At 38.2% G+C, this 16,803-nt stretch overlaps 3 protein-coding genes, 1 long non-coding RNA gene and 1 pseudogene across 4 annotated transcripts; 4 read left to right on the top strand and 1 right to left on the bottom strand.

Annotated features, from left to right (window-relative positions):
* Positions 1-3,432: 3,432 nt before the first annotated feature.
* Positions 3,433-5,286, bottom strand: LOC111810567 (transcription factor TCP19-like). Its single transcript, XM_023697286.1, has 2 exons — positions 5,119-5,286; positions 3,433-4,870 (listed from the first exon to the last, which is right to left on the bottom strand). The coding sequence occupies exon 2, from the start codon at positions 4,791-4,793 to the stop codon at positions 3,771-3,773; it is 1,023 nt and encodes a 340-aa protein (XP_023553054.1). The 5' UTR covers positions 4,794-4,870; positions 5,119-5,286; the 3' UTR covers positions 3,433-3,770.
* Positions 5,287-5,689: 403 nt separating this feature from the next.
* LOC111810352 lies at positions 5,690-6,764 on the top strand (annotated as a pseudogene).
* A 133-nt stretch (positions 6,765-6,897) lies between these two features.
* On the top strand, positions 6,898-7,249 carry LOC111810566. The gene is made up of 2 exons (XR_002817411.1): positions 6,898-6,980; positions 7,054-7,249. It is a non-coding gene; the product is annotated as an uncharacterized LOC111810566 (long non-coding RNA).
* A 4,028-nt stretch (positions 7,250-11,277) lies between these two features.
* On the top strand, positions 11,278-14,041 carry LOC111810562 (pentatricopeptide repeat-containing protein At2g22410, mitochondrial-like). Its single transcript, XM_023697281.1, has one exon. The coding sequence runs from the start codon at positions 11,325-11,327 to the stop codon at positions 13,113-13,115; it is 1,791 nt and encodes a 596-aa protein (XP_023553049.1). The 5' UTR covers positions 11,278-11,324; the 3' UTR covers positions 13,116-14,041.
* A 200-nt stretch (positions 14,042-14,241) lies between these two features.
* Positions 14,242-16,768, top strand: LOC111810563 (sorbitol dehydrogenase). The gene is made up of 6 exons (XM_023697282.1): positions 14,242-14,506; positions 14,675-14,742; positions 15,006-15,242; positions 15,529-15,819; positions 16,042-16,229; positions 16,305-16,768. The coding sequence occupies exons 1-6, from the start codon at positions 14,386-14,388 to the stop codon at positions 16,495-16,497; spliced, it is 1,098 nt and encodes a 365-aa protein (XP_023553050.1). The 5' UTR covers positions 14,242-14,385; the 3' UTR covers positions 16,498-16,768.
* The last annotated feature ends 35 nt before the right edge of the window (positions 16,769-16,803 follow it).

Genomic DNA, 16,803 nt, shown 5'->3' with positions numbered 1-16,803 from the left:
TCCTACATTGGTCGGTTGAAAAGGGGAACGAAGCTATAACGGCCCAAGTCCATTCTTAGTAGATATTGTCCTCTTTAAACTTTCCCTTCTGGGTTTTTTGAAGAGGTTTCTACACCCTTATAAAGAAGGCTTTATTTGTCTCTCTAATCGATATGAGATCTCACAATCCATCCTCCTTTGAGACCCATCCCCATCCTTCTCACTGACACTCCTTCCCTTATCTCCAATTGATGTGGGACCACCCAATCCACCTCCTTCGAGGCTCAGCCTCCTCGCTGTCATATCACCCAATGTCTAGCTTTGATACCATTTGGAATAGTCCAAACCCATTGTTAGTGGATATTGTTTGCTTTGGCCCGTATGTGGGATCTCACAGAAGCATTCCTTACAACGGTGTGGAAACCTATTCTTAGTAGATACATTCTAAAACCATGAGACTAACAACGATACGTAATGAGTCAAAACGGATAATAGTTACAAACGGTGGACTTGGATGGTAACACTTTAAGGAATAGTTTCAAATACATGAAGAAAGTGAAAACAATAAAGAAGATATTTTTGATAAAGCTAAGGTTATGGAAAAAAAAGTAAAGAATATTGGAGTGCAGCTTATTGTAGGACAACGTGAAGTTTCAGATTCAGTTTTTGTGGAAAACTTTGCAGATTCTGTGGTTAAAAATTAATAATATTCCATTACAATACAAGTTGAGGTTCACAGAGAGGCGAAAAATTTGAAATTCAAAAGCTTGTAAAGTTGAGAGGGAGAAGGGGGTGGAGACATTATTTGAGTGGTGGACATATGATGATGGTGAATTGCAGTGAAGCCATTGTTTTTTATGCCTCTAAGTAACCATTCAGACCAGACAAACACACATCCTTATGTCTCCTAAAATCTCACTTTCCTTCTTCCCTTTTACTATCATTTTCTCGGAACTATGTGGAAGTCTTTGATTTACAAAAAAAATTGGAGACATGGAGATGTTGTGCCTTTATCCAACACTTTCAAATTTACGCCCAACCCATATTGAAACTTCACTCCAATGATGCACAAGCCCACAAAATTGGTACTATTGGAGATGGGAATTGTATGAGAGAAAGTGTGGGGAGGCCCCTCCTTGTTCCTTAAGCTTATTCAATTATTGAAACAGAGAGAGACAGAGAGAGGGGTTTTCCATTTCTCCATTATTAATATTCTTCTTCCATTGTCAGCAACCCTTTGGATGGATATAAGGAATTAGGAGGGAATGCAGAGTTTGATCTTGAAATCTTGAACAAAACGCCATGATTGATGTTTGAACGCTAATGTTTAGTAATGGATAAATGGGTGTCGATTAAGGCTGGGAGACATGAGGGAGGGGTATGATTTAAATTAAAAAAGGGATTAGTTTGTCCACTAACCTGATTAAGAGTGCATGCATGTGAGTAATATGGGCGTAGAAATGATGAAGGCCATGGATGTCCAAATTGCATGCTTGTGGGTTCAATGCACACTCCATGATAGCAAGTGTTTGTCCGAAGGTATGCGAAAAGCGGGGCGTTTTCGTATGCTAATTCTTCGTGCATTCAAGTTTTTGGCTTTCTGTAATGTCGCTAACAAAGAGGCATATATATCCATTGTTCCAGAAGAAGTTTTAAAGGGTTTGTGGCCAAACTATCAGAAGAAATTTTCCGGGTAAGGAATGCTTGAATCCCTTCTTCAATCAACGTGGGATCTTACAATTCACTCCTTTGGTGTTCGATATCTGACTCTGATACCATTTGTAACAGATTAAATTCACCGCTAGCAGATATTGTCTCTTTGGACTTTTCCTTTCGGACTTCCCCTCAAAGTTTTTAAGAAGCGTCTGATAGGGAGAGGTTATTGTGAAATTCTACATCGGTTGGAGAGGGGAGCAAAACATTTCACGTCTCCCTAACAGATGCATTTTAAAACCTTGAAGTAATGCCTATATGGGAAAGCTTGAAAAAAACAATATCTGCTAGCTGTTAGCTTGAGTGATTACAAATGATATCAGAGTTAGACACTAGGCGGTGTGTCAGTGATCTCACTGGTTCCTAAGAGGGTGAATTGTGAGATTTCACATTGGTTGAAGAAGGTAACGAAGCATTCCTTAGAAGGGTGTGGAAACCTTACCCTAGCCGATGCCTTTTAAAAATGTTGAGAGGAAGCCTAAAAAGGGAAGGCAAAAGATGACAATATTTGATAGCTGTGGACTTGGGTTTAAGCTGTTACAACCACACTCTGACGACTGATGTCAACCTAGGAGTTCGCAATAATTCTAGACATGGAAGAGGATGGGATCTGAATTATCCTTCACATTCCCTTGCAGTAGAAGATGGATATGGATATGGATGGGTATTTTACCAGAAAAGTGACTAACGTTGGGTCGCCCAATTCAAGTTACCACGTTAAAGTTCGTAGTACGCCTGAATTATGGTAAAAAATAAGGCAACACTTCTTTCATTTTCCACAACTGGGTCCAAGAACTGTCCAACATTTATGTCCAAATTCGGTTTTGGACCTTTGTTTCTTAGAATTTGGACCAACCCAGATTCCAAAGTTGGATCAATATCATGAATTTGAGTTGACGTTGCCAATTCTAGATTGAAAGGAAGAACAGTGTGAGAATCTTAAGAGTGTGAGCCTTAACTTCTAATCCTCTGTTTGCCTAGCTCTGCATGAGTTTAGACACATTGAAAGTTGGAGGTGGCAAGTTGATGGTTTCAGAAGTATTCGACAATATCAGCACAACAAACAGTGTGTGGGCATGCACTTTCAAGCATGACGTTGGCTTCCTAGATCACATGGAACGACCTTAGTGACATGTTTGAAGGTGCATCTTTCTCTGCCCGTTCTCTGGCATTGAGTCTATCAACACCCACGCATTGCATCCCTGTTCATCATACACATTTTCAGTACTAACAATCCTCCACATTACTCTCAATTGTTGTAAGTGAGACAAAATCTGGACGGAAGTATTCTTAATTTGAAAAAGTTTATAATGTAAAATCTACCTAATTATCCCATTAAAACACATATATGAATAACCAAAAAAATAAAATATTGGGATAAAGCGGGGACCACCACTAGGACTTAGGAGCCCAAGTATGAGTCGGTCCAAATATGGACACGTGTCCTTCTATCACATGACAGCCAGCTCCGATGTTGTGGCCCACCCCACCTGACCTAACTCCTCAATCCCTTTTTTTGACTTTATTTTTGTATAATCCATAAGCTTTGTGGGCCCCCCCCCCCCCCCCCCCNGCTATTAGGTTGCGGGGCCCGTGCTTACACGTGCATCCTAATCTTCTCGTAACCCACCACCCTGCACGTGGGCAGGGCAACCTTCTTGACGGTAAAGAAAGCCAACCTGCAAGAACTATAAATTAAATGGTTGAATCAAAAGTAAATTTGTTTTCCTTTTCAGAGTATTAAAAAGAACGGCAAAAGATTTCAGTCTCATAAGTGTTAGCAGTGGCAGTAAAACTGGATATAAACAAGAACAAATTGAGAGCAGAGAGAGAACAGAGAGAACAGAGAGAGAACAGAGTAAAATAAAAATGGGAGAAAGGAGGAGGGAGGCGGAGGAGGAGGAGGAGGAGGAGGAGGGGCTGTTGTATCCTAATCTTTTTACAGTGCTGACAACATTTATTAGTGGGAAAACAATCTTTTGCCCAAACTGTTTGTAACTAAAGTTCTAACACACCAAACAACAGCAACAACAACTATAACAAACACTGGGAGTTAAAAAGAAAAAAGAAAAAAGTCATTATTTTTTTGAAGGTTTCGAACATGGCGTTTCAGGCTTTGCGGGGCTTGGTCGACCCATGAATTCCAGCTCCTTCTTCTCGTAAATTTCCAACGAGAAATCTCTCAACATTTGTGTGCTACCACTAGTTGTCGCTGGAGCACTCGCCGTCGCCGGGGAAGATCCACTTTCTAACCCACTCGAACTATTTGAAACACCACCTCTCGCCAGAAACGGCATCACACCCCCAAATTGCAAACTGGGATTCATTGATGATACGAAATTAGATATGGGTCTTGCCGGCACTGCCCACAGCTGCGGTTGGTGGTTGTTTGGTGTTCCCGGAAACATGAAGAATGGCTCTGTAACCCCGCCGGCGCTTCCCCAGAAAGGAACAAGGCCGGCACCGTAAGCCGCCATTGGAGCAATCGGCGTAAGACCCGAGGAAACGGTTGTTTGATCGTTGCAATCGTTTGATTCGGAGTTTGAGTCTTTTCGTCGTTTTTTCCTTGGTGCTTCAGAAATTTCCCCATTCGGCCTCGCCGGGGATGTGGTTGGGATTTTAAGCGTCCCGCCGACGGAAACGGCGATGGCCGGAACGGTGCCAGTACCCGTCGCTTCGATAATTGCCGGCTCGGCGTGCTCGAGTAGCCACCGGATTGTCTCGCCGTCAGACTTATGGTCGAGTTCTCTGGTCAGCTGGAATATACGGGCGGCGCAAGCCGCCGGCATCCGAATCCTCCGGCCGCGGCCCTCAACCTTTGTGTGACGGTCCTTGGAAGGACGTTTCACTGGCTTCGCCACCGTCGACGGTATCTGAGAGAGACTCAAAGGATGCATAATATCCAATCCATGCTCCATAATCCCTTCCTTTTCTTTCTTCGGAACCGCCGTAGACGGCGGCTCCATATGGGGATCCGATAAATTCCCTTCAGGCCTAGCAAGATTTGAAGAATCTACAGTGCAACTGTCCTGGTTTTGACAGGGTCCATTGGAGCTTCCTTCCTTTTCATCAAGGCGATGGTTTTGATTGGCTTCCTCCATGAAGAAACCCAAATCAAAATCCAAGTAAAACCCAGAAAAATTGAGAAAAAATCCCCGACACCCAACAAAGAAAAGGCCTGAAATCGAGAAATTTCGCAGATAGAAGTGAGTGAAACGTTGGAGAAAAAATGTAGAAGAAGAAGAAGAAGGGAATAACAGGTTGACCAGACGAAAATGAATCTGATCTCAGTATGTACTGTGGATGATTAGATAGAGTAATTGAGAAATCCAAAGCAAAAAATTGGGTAAAAACATTTGTTAAGTATTTTAAGAAGAAAAGAAAAAGAAAGGATGAAAAAGGTAAGAAAGGAAGAGAGAAACAAACCCTAGAGGAGCAGGAGCAGGCGGAGGAGCAGCAGCAGCAGCAACAGCAGCCAGAAGCCAACCCCACTTTATCCTTTCAACTTTGAAGAGGGACCCCCAAACCCTATTTATTTTATGGAGTAAAATTAATGGACGGCTCAGATCTTTTGTTTCCATTACAACTTGCATAGATGGTTGGCACGTTTGGGTTTGGTCAAAGATTTGTTTGGTTTGGGTCTCCACCTTTTTTTTTTTTTTTTTTTTTTTTTTTTTTTTTTTTTTNAAAGAAAAAGGAATTTGTTTGTTTCTAAGTAATTGTAAATGTCAAAGTGATGAGCATCAAACATTTTTGTTTTTCATTTTTCATTCATTGAAAGTAAAAAAGCCGCTTTTTTAGCTTGGTTTTTTTTTCTTTTTTTTTTCTCTGTAGAAATATCTTGAATTAAGATGAAATAAAATAGTAAAATTTTATATATTTTTATCATTTAAGCATATAAATAATATACATTAATATTAATATTAATAGAGCTACTAGCATTCAATCATAGTCTTGAACAATTGCTTTATATGATAGACCAAAAGTTTATAGAAGGATGGTGAGAGTACTTTTCCAGTCGTGCTCTAACTTTTCAGGGAGCAGAGAAGGCGGGCGGATTCATGGAGGGGTGATTAATTTGGGGCTAGATGATCATTATGTGCAAAACTCGCGGATTCGTTGCTATGGAGCTTGTGGGGATTTTTCTAGTGCAGGTAGGGTGTTTGATGAAATGTTTGTTTGAGATGTTGTGTCCTGGACTATCATGATCGCTGGATTGGGGCAGAGTAACCATCCAAAAGAGTCCTTGGAACTGTTTTCAAATATGCGAAGCTTGGGTATTGGCCCTGATGGGATTATTTGAACTAGTGTTCTCTCTGCTTGTGCTAGCCTAGGAAGTCTTGGCTTCGGCACATGGATCCATGAGTACATAGATCAAAGAGGAATCAAATGGGATATCCATATTGGAACTGCTATTGTTGAAATGTGGGTGCATCGAAATGGCACTGCAAATCTTTAACAATATGCCTCGAAGAATGCTATCCGGTCTGGCATTGCATGGAGTTGTGCAGGAAGCATTGAAGTTTTTTGAAGTAATGATAGTATCTGGTGTCAAACCTAAGGAGGTAACATTTGTAGCGATTATGACTGCTTGCTGCCATTCTGGTCTGGTGGATGAAGGGCTTAAGTATTAAGTGTTGGAAATGTTGAGCTCTCTCATAACATACAAGATTACATCTTGGAAATTGATGAATGGGATAGTGGTGTGTTGGTGCTGCTGTCCAATATATCTGCTACTAATGAAACATGGTCCAATGTGAGTCGATTAAGGAGACTAATGAAGCGTAGAGGTGTGAAAAAAGCAGCTGGATCAAGTGTCATTGAGGTGGATGGTAAGGCTCACGAGTTCATGGTTGGAGATATCAGCCACCTCCAAACTGTTAAACCTCATCAACTCTGTCTACCATGATCGAACAAAATACCAAACTAATCAGGTGACTTTCAATGACATATCAGAAAGCAACCGGTAGTTCAGTAGATCAAGTGAGGTCTCCCAGCAAGGTAAGTGATTAATGGAGTTGCTCTCCTCACTGCAAGTAGATATTGTCCGTTTTGGCCCGTTATGTATCGTTGTCAGCTTCACGGCTTTAAAACACATCTCTTAGAGAGAGATTTCCACACGTTTATAAGGAATGTTTCGTTCCCTTCTCCAACCAACGTGGAATCTTACAATCCACCCCCGATGTATGGCTTTGAGGAAGAGGTTTCTACACGTTTATAAGGAATGTTTTGAACTCTCGAACCGATATGGGATCTCACATACTTCATCATAATCCCATCATATTTAGGTAAGTAAAGCTTATAGTTTATGCATTGGCATTTCTTAGACAACTCCTTTAACTCATCCTTTCCAATTGATAGGATCAAAATGAAAACAAGCTGCAATGATAGGAATGAAGAATCTGATTGAAGAGTAATTCAAAGGTTGTGAGAGTCTTTGAGCAAAGCTATTTAATTCTCTTGATCTCTTTTTGGATACAGAGTCATGGAACTATTCAAAAAGAGGCCATTCCTACTGTGATTACTTGCAAAGGTATGACATAGGCTTGTCTTGTTACTTTTGGTATCCTTATTAATTGCTTCAGCTTACAACTGCTACCCACATGCATTAAACAACACACATATTCACCCAAATTTCTTTCAACTTTAACTTACACTAATGTAAATCTTCATTTTCCCTTTTAATATGTTTAATACTGGTTGATAGAGTACAAACGTGACACTACTTTCGCCCATTCTTGATAGAGTATAACACACGCACATACACACATAAACACACGTGTGAATGACACATATCCAATCACATCCCTTCTTTCTGCCAACTTGGATCTCTCATCACCCAATCTCAGCCAATGAGTCATCGCTATTGTGTTTTAATTAATTGCTCCACAAAATGGTTGAAATAATTAAAATCCCATTAACACTTTACAAGTGTAAATCAAAATTAGAATGCGTATGGAGTTGGATGTGACTCGACGTTAACTTTTCTATTTATAAATTACAATTTTAATTTTTTTTAATAAAAAGAAAAAAACTTATTTAGTTACAGCGGGTTATCGGCCTATGTCAAGTCAATAAAAAAAAACTCTTTTTAGTAGACGTATTTGAAAATTATGAGATGGACGGTGAAAAAAAAAGTTGATGTTCGACCAGAAATGTATAGAAAGGGGGAAAAGGGACAAATTCCGAATAGATATTGTTCGTGTGAAATATTTATATTAATTATGATATATACAAAAGACGAAAAGAAGAGCTATAATTTTCCCTCTATATCCTTAAAAATAAAATACACAAACCTCCATATCATAATATCATAGAAATTATTTAAAAAGAAAAGAAAAGAAAAGAAAAGAAAAAGTTTTTTTTTATTAACCGGTTTGGAATCCCAACTTGGGAGGGTTGTGGGAGGAGATGATTTTGATTACCAAACCGGGGAAGACGTCATCCGGGTCATGGATATGCGGGTTCCGCTCCACGATATACGGGTCACCGCACTTGTCGCTAATCGTGTGCAGCGTTTCTCCTTCTCCGACAACGTAAATCTCATCGCAGGCCCGCCCCGTCAGCAAGTTTCCTCTGAGCATCTGGCCACCGTCGTCAGCGGAGGCGGAGGAGGAGGAGGTTTCTCTGATAGAGCCGATGAGAATGAGGCCCAAGAGGGCGAGGGCGCAGTACCAGGAAACGACGTCGATTAGGAGTCGCGAAGAGGGTGGCCCAGTTCTGGAAGTATAGAGCAGGGGCATGGTGGAAGGGAATTTTAGGATTGTAAAATGAAATGGAGAAGTAGAAATAAATAGGTATTTATTAAAGTGGTTTTGTTTTATTTGAGATGGGGATGAGAGAGAAAACTTTAAAACAGGATTTTTTTTTTTTTTTTTTTGAGTTGGCGTTGGAAGTTTTTGGGGCTTGGACGATGAGCTTACCACACGGCTGTTTGGATTTGTTTGAAGTCGTCTCAACGTCTCTTAACTGCAAAACAATAAACCACAAATCACCCTTCCAACTCCTCCTAATTACTAAAATGGGCGCACGCAGTAACTCTACTAATTTAGGGAGAGAATGATCATGGGTTTATAAAAAAAAAAAAAAAATGTGAGACTTTTTGAGAAAGTCTAAAGCAAAGTCACAACAGTTTATGTTCAAATAAACAATATTATATAATTGTGGAGTATCGTGTTCAACTAACCATTCTAACAACTTACCCCACTATCTATTAGTCCATATTGTTTTCTTTAAACTTTTCTTTATGAAATTTCCCTCAAATTTTTAAAACCTGTCAATTAGAAAAAAGTTTTCCACATTCTTATAAACAAAATATTTTGTTCTCCTCTCTAACTGGTGAGATCTCACAATCTACCTCCTTGTAGGTTCAACGTCATTTAGCACACCATTCGGTGCTTAGCTTTGATACCATCTGTAACAACTCAAGGTCACTGCTAGTGGATATTGTCATTTTTTTAGTTTTTTTCTTATGAGTTTCTCCTCAAAGTTTTAGAACACATCCACCTTTCTACATTCTTATAAAAAATGTTTCGTCTCTACTCAACCAATATGGAATCTCGTGTTAGCTGCATAAATATTTAAAATCAACTTTTTAAATATTAATATTATAAAAAAAATATATTGCAAAAATTGTTGCAAAAGCAAAATGATTGAGGAATTAGTTTTTTTTTAAAACAAAAATTTTATTGAAAGAAGTCGTATTTTTAAAGAAATAAATAATAAAATTGTGGAACACGGCGTTAATTTAACAAACTTCCGGGGCGAAAATGATTTAAAATGGAGGGTAATTTGGTGACAGAAATTTGGTATTAAAATAATAAGGAATTATAAGGGATTAGGTGTAAAATAATTTACATTAATAATATAAGCCGTGGACGTAAGGGCAAAACTCTAACGAATAAACACGTAACTCCACTAGATTATTGACACGTGGATTGAACACAATCCCGAACGGTTTTGATTTTGGTGGTTTAAGCCTTTAAGGGGAGTGTTTGGCAAATGGATAGAATTGCGACATGCCAAGTTGTGCCATCTCATTAATTTGTGTTTGGTCAAACGACTTGAGCAAATTCCTTTAGCATAATTTTAATGGGAATTTAATGATTTTAATTTTTTAGAAAATAAAAAATAATTTATGATGAGTATTTGACTTTAATTTCTAGAAACAAAATCCTTTTTATTTTTTAAATTAATAATTTATGATGATTATTATTTGTTACGTTTTGAAAGATTGGGATAAAAATAAAATAAGTAAAAAAAAAAAATTATGAACTAAAATATTTTTTTTTCAAAAAAACTATCTATAAAATTAGATTTTTAAGTTTTTAAAAAATTTGACATGATTAAGTCCAAATAATTAACTAATCAATTTTATTAATGGAATAATTAGACAAGTCATCTTCAATGAAGATAAATATATAATATGATAGCGAGATTAAAAATATATGTATGAAAAATAACGTGGAACTATATAAATATAAATTTAAAAAATTGCAATGTTAATTTACTTAGAAGCATGCATACTAATCATATAATAATCGAAAATAATTGCAAAAATTCCATTTTGATATTTTAATATTGGGCGGCTCACACGATTGCCTTAAGCAATTAAAAATTAATCTCATCAATATCTTGAAAGTTGATATGGAATCCCTTTCGGTTGATAATTAAATATTTAATATGAATTTCATTGCTTAGGAACCTAAGATTAATGCACTAACGATGAAATTATAAATTAAGCTTTACTTATAATTTTAATTAATTAAGTTATATCAACTAAATAAATTAAATTAAATTAAGTAACTAACTTTTATTTAAATATTTCTTTTTGTTATATAGTTTAAAGACTCTCGCTAAATTTATTATCATCACAAAACACTCCCTTTAATGAGTCAAACCAAATTGTGTAAAAAAATAAAATTAAATAAATAAAAAGTCAAATTTGATGAGTAGTTGGGATAACAACCCTTTTGAAAATGATTTTCTCATTATTTATTTATTTATTTGTAATTATAATTAAATTTATAAGTTTAAATTGAATGAAGAGGTGAGATTATAAGTAAAGCTATCAAACCCAAACCCTAACCCTAAAATCCCCGCTCTAGCCATTATGAGAGTGTTGGGGCAAAAAACACCAAACTCCAAAAGCTTTTATATTTGTGGGGGAGTTATCTTTTTTGAAAGTAGGGTTGTGTTTGGCGTGGTTTAAATGGTCCAAAGTCGAGTGTGGTTTACCTTGTTTATGCGTATTCATGAAGAGTCAATTGAAGCATCGTTTTCAAACTTTGAAAAATTGAGGATGAACTTTTCCACACCGTTGAAGGGTTCCTACCAATTGCAAAATTAAAATTATTAAAATTTAAAACCAATTTTAATGAATTTTCTTATATCATCAAAATAATATATGATATTGTTTACAAATAAGACCCACAAAAATACATTAGAAGGAAAAAAAAATTATTAAAAAACATACAAGGTTTATAATTTAGTTTTTATTATATTAATAAAATATATTTTAAATTAGTAGGATATGAATACATGTTAATTGGAATGGCCTTGCAACCAAACGCTGTGTGTTTGTAGGTGGTTTGATAAGCTGTGTTCTTTTTCGGCCGCCCCAACGATTTGCTATGAAAATCCCCAGATCAGTTTGTCGCGTGTTCAGCACCTTTACTGAGACCTCCAAATCACAAAGAGCTACGAGTTATTCGGGCTCCCTCAGCTCGATTAAGGAGCTTCACGCCCAGCTTATAAGGACCCAAATGCACATGGACCCATCTTCTATCTCTCAAGTTGTCAAGCATTATGCTCTTTCTCCACCGTATTTGCGCAAAGCCCATTTCGTTTTCAACCAAATTCAGGGACCCACATTGCTAGTATGGAACCACATGATCCACGGTCTATCAAAGAGCAATCGACCTAATGATGCAATTCATTTCTATAATAGCATGTATTACCAAGGAATAAAAGGGAGTAATTTGACTTTCATATTTGTGTTCAAGGCTTGTGCAAGAGTTTCTGATGTTGGGCAAGGCCAGAAGATTCATGTTCATGCTATGAAACTTGGGTTTGAATCCTATCTTTTTGTTTCCAATGCTTTGATTCACATGTATGGCTGCTTTGGGGAGTTGGCTATTGCACGAAAGGTGTTCGATGGAATGCCGGAAAGAGATGTTGTTTCTTGGAATTCTTTAATTTGTGGATATTGTCAATTTAATAGATACAAGGAAGTCCTTGATCTTTTTAGGGAAATGCAGGCTGTAAATGTGAGTGCTGATTCTCTGACAGTGATGAAAGTTATTTTAGCATGCAGCTTTTTGAGTGAATGGGAAATGGCAGACTATTTGGTGAAGTACATTGATGAACATGGTGTTGTGGTTGATGTCTACTTAGGAAACACCTTGATCGACATGTATGGACGCCGTGGTATGGCGGATTTGGCAGGCAGAGTGTTTTATCAGATGAAAGACAAAAATATAGTATCATGGAATGCCATGATAATGGGGTATGCAAAAGTAGGGAATTTAGTTGCTGCAAGGAAGATTTTTAATGATATGCCTTCAAGGGATGTGATCTCATGGACCTCCATGATCACAGGCTATTCTCAAGCTAAGCAACATGCTGAGGCAGTGAAGCTTTTTCAAGAAATGATGGTGTCTATGGTTAAACCAGATGAAATAACTGTTGCTACTGTGCTTTCTGCTTGTGCCCATCTGGGCTCACTTGATGTGGGAGAGGCAGTTCATGAATACATACGGAAGAATGGCATCAAATCTGACGTTTTTGTAGGAAACTCTTTGATTGATATGTATTGTAAGTGCGGCGTGGCTGAGAAGGCACTGCAGGTTTTTAATGAGATGAAAATTAAGGATTCAGTGTCCTGGACTTCCATTATTTCAGGTCTTGCTGTGAATGGTTTTGCCGATTCGGCTCTTAATGTCTTTGATCAAATGTTGAAAGAGGGCATTTTCCCAACTCATGGGACTTTTATTGGGGTCTTACTAGCTTGTGCTCATGTGGGATTGGTAGACAGGGGACTGGAACACTTTGAGAGCATGGAAAACAAATATGGACTTGCACCAGAAATGAAGCACTATGGATGTGTTGTGGATCTTTTGAGCCGTTCTGGCCATCTGGATAAGGCCTATGATTTCTTAAAGAAGATGCCGATGGTTCCTGATGTTGTAATATGGAGAATATTATTAAGTGCTTGCAAGCTTCATGGAAATGTGAACTTGGCTGAGATCGTCTTAAAGAAGCTTCTTGAATTAGATCCTAGTAATAGCGGGAACTATGTTCTCTGTTCAAGCACATACGCAGGTTCAGACAGGTGGGATGACGTTTTGAAGATTAGAGAATTGATGGAGGTGACAAATGTGCAGAAACCATATGCTTATAGTTCCATTGAAGAGAGAACATAAGCATAAGCATTCATTTAACTCGATGCCAAAAACTTGACCAACTTGAATGCTTCTCCAATGCACTGGTTTACTGGATCAATTACCTTGGTGCAGTATAAATACCCTCCAGACGCATTCATTTTCTCGAAGGCTGAATTCTCCCAAGCTATATGGATTGTTCTTGATGATCGAACCTATATAGAGTTCTATAAAACATTTGAAAGCATCCTTCAAGGAAACTGTGGAAGGTTTTAAATGTTCTACTTTTGCCTATGTACGCTTCCATCCCCTTTGTTCAGTCATACTTTGCATCCAACGGTGAAAATCACCAAAAAGAAAAGAAAAAAGCTTGTTCTTGAATTTGATCTTGTGCCACTGATAAACAACTCATGGAGGACACTGATATTATCAGAGTTGAGTCAGAATACATTCTTTCTGGATCTCTATTAGCTAAAAAATACTTCTCCAAGGGATTGGTAGCCTATCGGCTCTGATAAACTGTTTGAAACAGAAGAATGAGATCAGAAGATCTAGCAGAGATAGACCAAAAGTTGATTCAGAAAAAGGTTTCACTCTGTTGGCTCTGATAAACTGTTTGCAATCCTGGTGTAATCCTTGCACAATTGTTTTCTGTGGGCCATTGCTGTTGGCTGGCGCACGTCTCACTCACATGCTTCCTAAGGCGTTTCATGGGCCTGGATTTAGGAGCTACTCTGTAATTACATGTCGAGCAAAATCCGACCCATCAAGCCAAATTGTCTATATTTCCTTAATCTCTCCGCGTGTTGGAAGTTCGACGTCCTGAACCATTTGTTTTGTTTTTTGTGTCGTGGGTCATGAATATTCATTACTATAAAATATATTGGCTAATGACAATCCTTGATGTGTCGGATTTGGTTAAGAATTCTCAAATCAGCCAAACTTCTGATAGAGATGCAGACCCTCACGAAATTCACCATAAATGTGTAATTCTTTCTATATAGTTATGAAAATAACTTTATTTATATATAGATTAAAAGTATTCATAAGGGTTAAATTACAATCAAGTTTGTAATTATTAGAATTACAGATAACGAAGAATTAAATTGATTGAGATATGGTCGGGTTTTATTTATTTATTTTTTAATTTTAATAGCTACAAATGCCTTTGGATCTCATCCACAACCACTACGGATGCAACGGCGCCTCAAATTTTCAAGCCGATAAATCGAAACTCACAGAAGAACCCGCTTCTGATTTCAGTACAAGCAGGGACTAGAGAGAGAGAGAGAGAGAGAGAGAGAGAGAGATCATGGGAAAAGGAGGAATGTCTCAGGGCGGCAGTGGGGAAGATGGAGTTGAAGAGAATATGGCTGCTTGGCTTTTGGGTGTCAATACCCTGAAGATTCAACCTTTTCACCTTCCTCCTCTTGGTATGTATCTATTCTTGTTTATGTTTTATTCTCCTTCTGTCACTCCATCCCTGCTCACTATGTCTGCTCCTGATGATGCCCGCTTTCTCTTACGGAATCTTCTTCATCTTCTTCATTTTTTGCTATCTTAGTATTATCAAGTCAACTCTTTCTTGATATCCAATTCAGGGCCCCATGATGTTCGAGTTAAGATGAAGGCTGTTGGTATCTGCGGCAGTGATGTTCACTACCTCAAGGTGCCTTAATTTTGGAATCATGGGTTTTCTGTTTTGTTCATTCCTATGTTAATTGCATGTCTTTTTTTTTTCCTCTCCATTAATTCTGAACTGGAAAATGACGAGAGAAAAATATGAGGTGCTGATTCTGATAAGTTCATATACTTTGTTTAAGAACTCATAAGTTTGTATTTATTTGAGTCTGAGAGGAGAAATTAATGGTAGTAAGGGCCTATCAACATTATCTTTCTTTTTAGACTTATGCTCTGTTTGCATATTTTCAGACATTGAGATGTGCACATTTTGTCGTCAGAGAGCCAATGGTCATCGGGCATGAATGCGCTGGGATTATCGCAGAAGTTGGAGCTGAAGTTAAGCATTTGGTGCCGGGGGATAGGGTTGCGCTGGAGCCTGGAATTAGTTGCTGGAGATGTGATCTCTGCAAAGATGGCCGCTACAATCTGTGCCCAGAGATGAAGTTCTTTGCCACTCCCCCTGTTCATGGTTCTCTTGCAAATGAGGTAACCGACCCCTGTGCTTCTTGAGATTCCATGTGATTTAAGAATGAAAAAGTTAAAGAAGGGAAGTAATTATTTTGCTTAGGCAGTTTGAAATGAACTTGAAAATTTTACCCCTTAAATGTTGTGGATAATCTATGTTGTGGGAAGCATGTGTGTATTCATTTCATTCTTATTGAATTTTATGATATTATTTATGGAGATCTGAATGATAAGACGTGTGTGATGCATATAAGTTTATGGAGTTGTCCAAGATTGGATGCCGAGCACTTATTTTTCTTTCAACCAGGTGGTTCATCCTGCAGACCTGTGTTTTAAACTGCCGGAAAATGTCAGCTTAGAGGAAGGAGCCATGTGTGAGCCCTTAAGTGTAGGTGTTCATGCTTGTCGACGTGCTAACGTTGGTCCAGAAACAAATGTTTTGGTCATGGGAGCTGGACCAATTGGGCTTGTCACTATGATGGCTGCCCGGGCATTTGGTGCACCACGGATTGTCATTGTTGATGTCGATGACTTTCGATTATCTGTTGCAAAGGACCTGGGAGCAGATGAAGTTATTAAAGTTTCAGTTGACATTCAGGTTTCTCTGTCTCTCTCCATCCTTTCATAACACAAACACCTTTAGTAATGTGCATTCACCTGTACAATTTTTATGATTTATCTAGAGAGCTTAGTGGAAATAGGGGCAAGCCCTCACACTCGAGACACTACCTGTGTTTTTGACTCGTAGAAAGCTCCAGACTCATCGAAATGCATAGTTTTACTGTCGATTACTACATTACCAACGCATCTAATGTTGCAGGATGTAGATCAAGATGTTGCTCAGATACAAAAAGCCATGAAAGCTGAGGTAGATGTGAGCTTGGATTGTGCTGGCTTTAACAAGACAATGTCAACAGCTTTAAGTGCCACCCGAGCTGGTGGCAAAGTTTGTCTCGTGGGAATGGGTCACAATGAGATGACTGTTCCACTAACTCCAGCTGCAGCAAGGTAACTCGATACCTGCTTTTCGACATCTACAAGTTCTTCTTTACCATTTTACAGAATATAAACTTTATATGACAGGGAAGTCGACGTGATCGGTGTGTTTCGTTACAAGAACACATGGCCTCTGTGCTTGGAGTTTATAAGAAGTGGTAAGATCAATGTGAAGCCGCTTATAACTCACAGATTTGGCTTCTCACAGAAGGAGGTGGAAGATGCCTTTGAAACCAGTGCTTGTGGCGGTAATGCTATTAAGGTCATGTTCAACTTGTGAATTCTTAAGAGTTTGAAAGAGGGATAGAAAGTACTGTGCTGTGCATGTCTTAAATCAATTGCCCTCGAAAGAAAATAATAACAATAGTAACAATAAAATAAAAACTGAGCATAAAGTGAATCTTATAGTTCATCTAGAACTGAGATTCTAAGTTAATCGGCTTCTCTTGGTATCTGTTCATGTCCTAGTAATGGTTCTGTCTCAAGTTACTGAGCTTTTCTCCTTGTACCTTATCTATGGCTTATGAATGTTAAAAAGTAAGTTTATATTATGACGATGTCTTCTATCTGGAATAGTTTCTTTTAA

The sequence above is a fragment of the Cucurbita pepo genome, chromosome LG14, assembly GCF_002806865.2.
Source record: "Cucurbita pepo subsp. pepo cultivar mu-cu-16 chromosome LG14, ASM280686v2, whole genome shotgun sequence".
Taxonomy (NCBI): domain Eukaryota; kingdom Viridiplantae; phylum Streptophyta; class Magnoliopsida; order Cucurbitales; family Cucurbitaceae; genus Cucurbita; species Cucurbita pepo.
The sequence above is the reverse complement of the archived record's forward strand: the minus strand, read 5'-3'. Positions and strand labels throughout refer to the sequence as shown.

Excerpts from the sequence above, each read along its gene's own strand:
- LOC111810567 (XM_023697286.1), bottom strand. The coding sequence starts at position 4,793 with ATGGAGGAAGCCAATCAAAACCATCGCCTTGATGAAAAGGAAGGAAGC.
- LOC111810562 (XM_023697281.1), top strand. The coding sequence starts at position 11,325 with ATGAAAATCCCCAGATCAGTTTGTCGCGTGTTCAGCACCTTTACTGAG.
- LOC111810563 (XM_023697282.1), top strand. The coding sequence starts at position 14,386 with ATGGGAAAAGGAGGAATGTCTCAGGGCGGCAGTGGGGAAGATGGAGTT. Across the intron at positions 14,507-14,674 it reads TTTTCACCTTCCTCCTCTTG|GGCCCCATGATGTTCGAGTT; the intron begins GTATGTATCTAT and ends TATCCAATTCAG. Across the intron at positions 14,743-15,005 it reads GTGATGTTCACTACCTCAAG|ACATTGAGATGTGCACATTT; the intron begins GTGCCTTAATTT and ends GCATATTTTCAG.